The 6,287-nt window shown below is 39.2% G+C and overlaps 1 protein-coding gene across 3 annotated transcripts in view; it reads left to right on the plus strand.

Moving 5' to 3' along the window:
- The window catches only part of PDE8A (phosphodiesterase 8A), a 271,484-nt gene extending 268,998 nt beyond the window's left edge, over positions 1-2,486 (plus strand). For all 3 annotated transcript variants that reach the window (XM_083183993.1, XM_083183991.1, XM_083183992.1), the window contains exon 22: positions 1,022-2,486. In XM_083183993.1, the coding sequence (XP_083040119.1) occupies positions 1,022-1,128 (107 nt within the window). In that variant the 3' untranslated portion in view covers positions 1,129-2,486. The remainder of the gene's footprint in view (positions 1-1,021) is intronic.
- The last annotated feature ends 3,801 nt before the right edge of the window (positions 2,487-6,287 follow it).

Here is a 6,287-nt window from a genome sequence, read left to right on the forward strand (position 1 = left end):
TTGATCCTGATTCAATCGGGATTGAATTGGGATCGAATCGCATGACAATCAAAACGCATTTGATTTTAACTATATAGTACAGACCTGTACTATATAGTCTTGCCTGCACAGTCTAATAGGATGAGAGATTCAGAAAGTGAGAGATTTGGTAAGAAATCTCCAGTTTTTTTAAAGCGGCAATAATTTGCACTTCAAAATTTAACTGGTTTTGCAGTGTTAATGATTGCCGCTTTAAAAAAATCTGGAGATTTCTTACCCAATCTCTCACTTTCTGAATCTCTCATCCTATTACATTTCACCCTATTTTTCTGTTCCATTTCCACTAAATAGGAACACGCATCGGGATCGAATGCGGCTGAAAACTTCTATTTTGACTATATAGTCAAAATCAAATAGAAAGTTAGTCAAAATCGCACTACAATACACACTACATCAGTCAAAATCTACAGTGCATCTAGCCAAAATTTACAGTGCATCTAGTCAAAATTGCTTAGTCAAAATATCTCACCTTGTGTACATAGCTTTACTGTTTGTTTGGGGTTTTTCAACATTACAGGGGAACACACTCATATATTTTTTTTATATTGTGCCATGGGCTAAATGCAGACACATTGAGGTTGAGGAGCTGAATTACAGTTTGAGGGAATACTGTTGTTGTAGAGTGAATGAATGAGCGATATAGCAGACTTGTTTAGCCATAGATAGTGGTGACCTGTTTGCTGTAAGTCAAACATGTGCCAAAGAGAAACTACTTCAGATTGTAACTAGGGTGGCCAATCCTGGGATTTGGCCCCAATATTGCTAGCATAGATGAGCGGCCGGCCAGCGACTATGGAGGAGTGCTCATCACCGATCATCGCTTCCCCAGTACACACTGAGAGACTTTCAACTGAAAGTCGCCCAGTGTGTATGGGCCTTTAATGTAATATTTAATTTTGTCCTTATACTTGGATTAAAGTGAATTTAAAAGCAAATTCTTTATGGTTATAGCTAAATCTTTTCTTTTTTTTTCCCCCTGCAGCATTTGCGGACTTGCCCAACTTAATGCAACATATGGATAACAATTTCAAATATTGGAAATCGCTAGATGAAAGACAGTTGAAGACTTTGCGACCGCCCCCTGAATAGCTAAACCTGGCACCCAGTAACACCTCTCAGCCAATGACGCTCATCCTAATAGGAGTCTGACTAGTTTTGGATACTTCACCGTCACCAAAACCTGCTTCTTCATCTTATAAGTACGTTCATGTAACAAGGATTGTCAGGTCAAGAGTTACCTCCAGTACCCTGCAGTAAACAAAACAAAAAAGCCTTTTGCATTACTTTATCTCACAAGTTAAATTACACTGGATTGCTGCAATATCAGTACTGACGGGTTCTACACACAAATATCTGTTCATTTTCTTCATGCCTTTATGAAAACCTTGAAGAGACCTTGGATAAAAGTTTTCTCCAAGAGATCGCTCGAAAAACAAACAAAAAAACAACAACAAACTGAAATTTGCAAGTGAAGGAAAATCATCTTTCGTGTCTCGCAGCTTTTAAGAGAACACTCTGCTTTTTTTTTAAAGCACTTATAGTTGTAACAATCAACACATTAAAATGCACTCTTTATGAAGGAGTTTTTGATCTCTAAAAATAGATCTACTCTATTTTTTAATATCACAGATGGGGCAATCACTCACCTCTGCACACTGCTGATAGGGAGCCTGGTCAAGGCTGTTTAGTAGCAAATTGTATAAAAGAAAAATACACAGAAGAGTTTTGAACTTGATCATTAGCATCTATGATTAAAATATGTTTTATTTATTTTATTAGATGTTTAATATTTTCTATGAATTTATATAAAAAAAATAACAAAAAAAATAAATAAAAAGCCAAAGCCAACTTTAGATGCATTGCAAATACACGATTCATAGTCATTACCATATCTTAATTGATGTACAAACCTTTTATTTTCATAAAAATATTATTCAAATGACACATTTGTATTGCACTGTATGTCTCACTGATTTTATGTTGATTGAAAATGTTCCTTATTCTGAATGGTGTTGCAGATGATCCAGGTTGCATTGCATTTAATGCCACAGGATGGGCATTTTAGACTATTTCATTTGGTAATGGCCCTGTTTTAATAGCAGTTGTTTTTAATCCTGTGATGCCAGTGGGCGCCAGGTGTTGCTATGCAATGTGTTGGAAGTTCCACTGGCTCTTAAGGGGAGAGGGTGGCGCTTGCTCTTCCCTCCCCCATATTTAGCAGTTTGGTTCCCTATCAGAAGTCTGCCTTATTTTCTACAATATTTCTACAATGCATTCCACAGCAAAGATGGAGGGGGAGGTAATATATATTTAAACATTTTGTAGCTTCTCTATTTTGTTTTGCAAAGGTATTTACTTAACTCCTGTTTGGAAAGGTATGTACCTTCACAAATTAAATAAGACATTCACAATAAGCACCAGTAACAATAAAGTGTATATTTTAAGAATTGTCAACTGTTGGTATTTTTTTACTAATATTTGATTTTGTGTTAATAATCCTAAGAATTTAACCATTTTAGCCATGCAGATCTGGTAATTAGGAATGATTGCCAAACGATCAGCTTTAGAGCGGGTTATGGGGGAAGTCATTTGCCCCAGTCATTTTTCGGGCTATGAGAACTGGACTTTACTGATATTTTTTTAGAACCATACAATTAGAGTCCATTTTTTCATCCATGAAATAACTGATCCAGAAAAGATACCAGACCTCTGTATTTTCACAAAGGTGATCACAGAAAGGCATTTATTGGGGAATATTTTTTCCGGGTCCTCAGTGAGTCCCAAAAAGAAATGCGCGGCGACATCGGTCTGTCTTCGGGGTTAATTTGATAGCCCCAAGGGATCAATTAGCCCACTGCAAATTACTGTGGGTAATTGAATTCCCCCTAAGCCTCATACAGGCCTAGCCAAAATTGCACATATCGGATTGCTTGCACGATTTGGTAAGATGGAAAATTCTAGCAGTGCTTTATCCTTTCTCATCAGCCAGTAGCACCAAACACATCCCAGTGGAGTAATCGGTTCATCGTATATTGTAATTTAATTATAAAATTTTAACACCACATTTAAGGGGAAAATTCAATTAGCCACCGTAATTAACTGCAGGCTAATTGAAGCAGTGGGGCTATTCAAGTAGCCATGAAGGCAGCCGACAGGATGCAGTTTCCTGTGTTGGTTCAAAAAGATATTTCCGATAAATAGCCTGTTTTCGGGTGCTGGATTCTGTGGGGGTTATTTACTAAGATGAAAGTAGTATATTCTGATTGGTTATAGTACTCCCAACCTCTGTGAGTTAACGACCATTAACAGCTAATTTTCCTTGTAAGAAAAAAGGGCTGTAATTAAATAGGCCAAGGCATTAAAGCTGGAGGCTACATCCCCTTTTCACACCCAGTAAATTATTAGGGATAATTGAATTCTCTACTCAGCATTTTTTTGGCAGTGTTGCACTCAAGCCACATGAATGTGAGATTATAGTTGTGCCATAGTGTTTGTATTTGTATCCTTCTGTGGCAGTGGTGCAACATTAACATTTGTACTTTTAAAGCAATCCGCTGTTTCAGAAAATCCAAAATCCACAATATAATTAAAAAAACATGTTACTGAAATTTTCAGTGCTTGCTAATGAATAGGGTGCGTGCAATTAGCTACATAATGGAAACTGGACGTAAGTAATCATTTTCTCAGCATTTACATAGGTTCCAGATTTAGAATAAAATATGTAATTATGTATCAGCCATAGAGGGACAGCACCAATGCCATTTCAAATTTGAAACCAATTGGAGCTTGTGGACTAGCAGCTCCAAGTGGTTCGAGACTGAATCCAAATTTGAAATGCCATTGGCACTGTCCCTCTATAGCTGCCTTAGATGTGCGATAATCTACATCACTGCCATCCGTGCCCCCTCAGCATCCGGGCCCTGTACTCCAGTTCCGGAAGTCCCCTTCTCCCCGATGGCAGCTTTGTTGGTAACTTTTAGTCAATAAATGACTAATTTGTTTCCTTATTTCTATTTAGATATAGCTATAAGTCCCTCCCATTTGTATGAACGTGTGTCATGAGGATATATATATAGTAGGCAGTGAAGCGTAATTATTCAAAGAGAATGGATGAGTAGAACATTTACAGTCACAGGTAGGAGTCACAGTGGTGCATAGAAATATACTACAGTATAATATTTCTTGACACGTTTGTTGAGATCTTTCCTTACACCAGTTTCTATGGGAACAGATCCCATTGATGCCATGGCATAATACTGCATGAATAAAGAATTGTTTCTTCTTTAAAGGAAGAGCAAAAATAGTAAGTTTGTTACTGATGGTGAGAAAACGCCGGCTTGCTTTGTGAATCAATGTAGAAGGGAAAAAAATCGAATCATTAAATAGATTTTTCTATTAAAAAAAGTGCTGGATACAGTCGTTGAGTCGGGGCTCGGTAAGTTACTGCAGTTCACAGTCCCCTTAGAAAATGCAGGCTGATGGTGGTACTGAGCGGTTATCTTCTGCTTTAGTCTATTGTTGTTCCTGTCCATCTGACAATACTTAATACAATGTTAATGTAGCATAACATCAGTTTAAGCTGCGTACACACTGTGGTGTGCTTTGGGAGATAAATCGCCAGGAACTCGCTCCCGCGACCAGCCCTTCATAGTCGCTGATCGAAGGAACATGCTCCTCTGATTATGCCTAAAAAGTTGTTGGTCGCTGGTGCACAATGCACTGTGCACCAGCGACCAGCGATTTCTAGTCAAAATGAGGTAAACACAGAATAGCTTGCCAAAATCGCTGGTCGCTGATAAAAACGGTACACTGAGCAATATATTGCTGAGAGATATTGCTAGAACACTGAGCAAAATATTGCTGAGTGATTTTAAGCCAAAATCGTTCAGCGACCAAATCGCACCGTGTGTACACAGCTTAAGTCTGCTCATCCCTCTGAGGTAACTGGTAAATCTGTGAGCTTTTTATTTCCTTTGGTGCGTGTTACATGCTCATATGAGCAAGTAGGAATATATCATGTATTTGTAGTTCAGCTGCAATCAGTTGCGAATTACCTTGCGATGACTCCGGTACGCATCTCTTCATTCCTGAGCAGCAGCTCCAAAGCCTAGTAACTTGCAATCACAATTGCATTTGCGTTCAAACATGAATTTTGAAAGTTGCAAGAAGCAGTTATGACAGTGGAGAAGTGACCAACCAATCAGCTTTGTCCTAGCAACCAATCAGCTTTGTTGTAACATTCGTCAAACGCATTCTATAAAACTATACATAGACATAGGGTTAATCACAATGCTGATAATCACCTCCTCTGTGATGGCTGCTGCATTTTTCTATGCAGCTGCTTGGAATTGCATAGCTACCGGTGGGCGTCTCTTTACAAATCCTGATGGCTGCAACATTTGCTTATTTTTGAACAGCATCTGCTTACAAAGACGCAATTGTTAGCATACTGTACATCTGTTGGCTACATGTGCAGCCTTGCACTGCTACAATGCCCCACAGAACATCTCCAGTAACTGAATTTCCTTCCCCCTTTCACTGAATTAATGATTTATACCCCTTTTCCACGGACTTAAAAATCCCGGGCTTTTGCATATTAATGCCACCTATCCGGGATTTTTGTCAGTGGAAAATCCTGGGTAAAGTGACCAGGGATTTTTACCCGGGCAGGAGAGGTTGGCCCATTATGCAGGCACCTCCTGCTGCCTGCCCACCTGCTGGTCCTCGTATGCTGCTAGCCTGCTGCCCAGCCGCCAGTCCCAGCACACTGCCACTGACCGGCTGCCTATCCCGGCCTTGCACGCTCCCAGCTGCCAGTCTCCGCCTGCTGATTTCCTGGGTTTTTTCCTTTCAGTGGAAATGGAATCCACCTGGGAAAAACCCTGGAATACAGTGCAGTGGAAAGGAGACGAAAGTGGAGACCTATTAAAATCCCAGGTATTTTGGTGGAAAATTGGTATTAATGAGATAACTAACATGCATTTTTTCCACATATTACACACTTTTCATTTTAGTTGATTTAAAAGTATGGAAACTCCAGATCAAATGTCTGCCTAGTAAAATTGCATATATTCCATGTACATTATGTGTTGTTTGTTACATTTGACATCCTATAAAGTTGTATGATCTATCCATTCTTGCTTATCCAATCTGATTCCTCCAGCCTAGCAAGAATGTTTGTGACTTGTTCTGCTGTACCCACAGTAGCTGGGGAGATAGCTTAATGGTAGTGCCTCTGACTGGGAAGC

Source organism: Crinia signifera, chromosome 4 (genome assembly GCF_055691185.1).
Source record: "Crinia signifera chromosome 4, ASM5569118v1, whole genome shotgun sequence".
NCBI classification, from domain to species: Eukaryota; Metazoa; Chordata; class Amphibia; order Anura; family Myobatrachidae; genus Crinia; species Crinia signifera.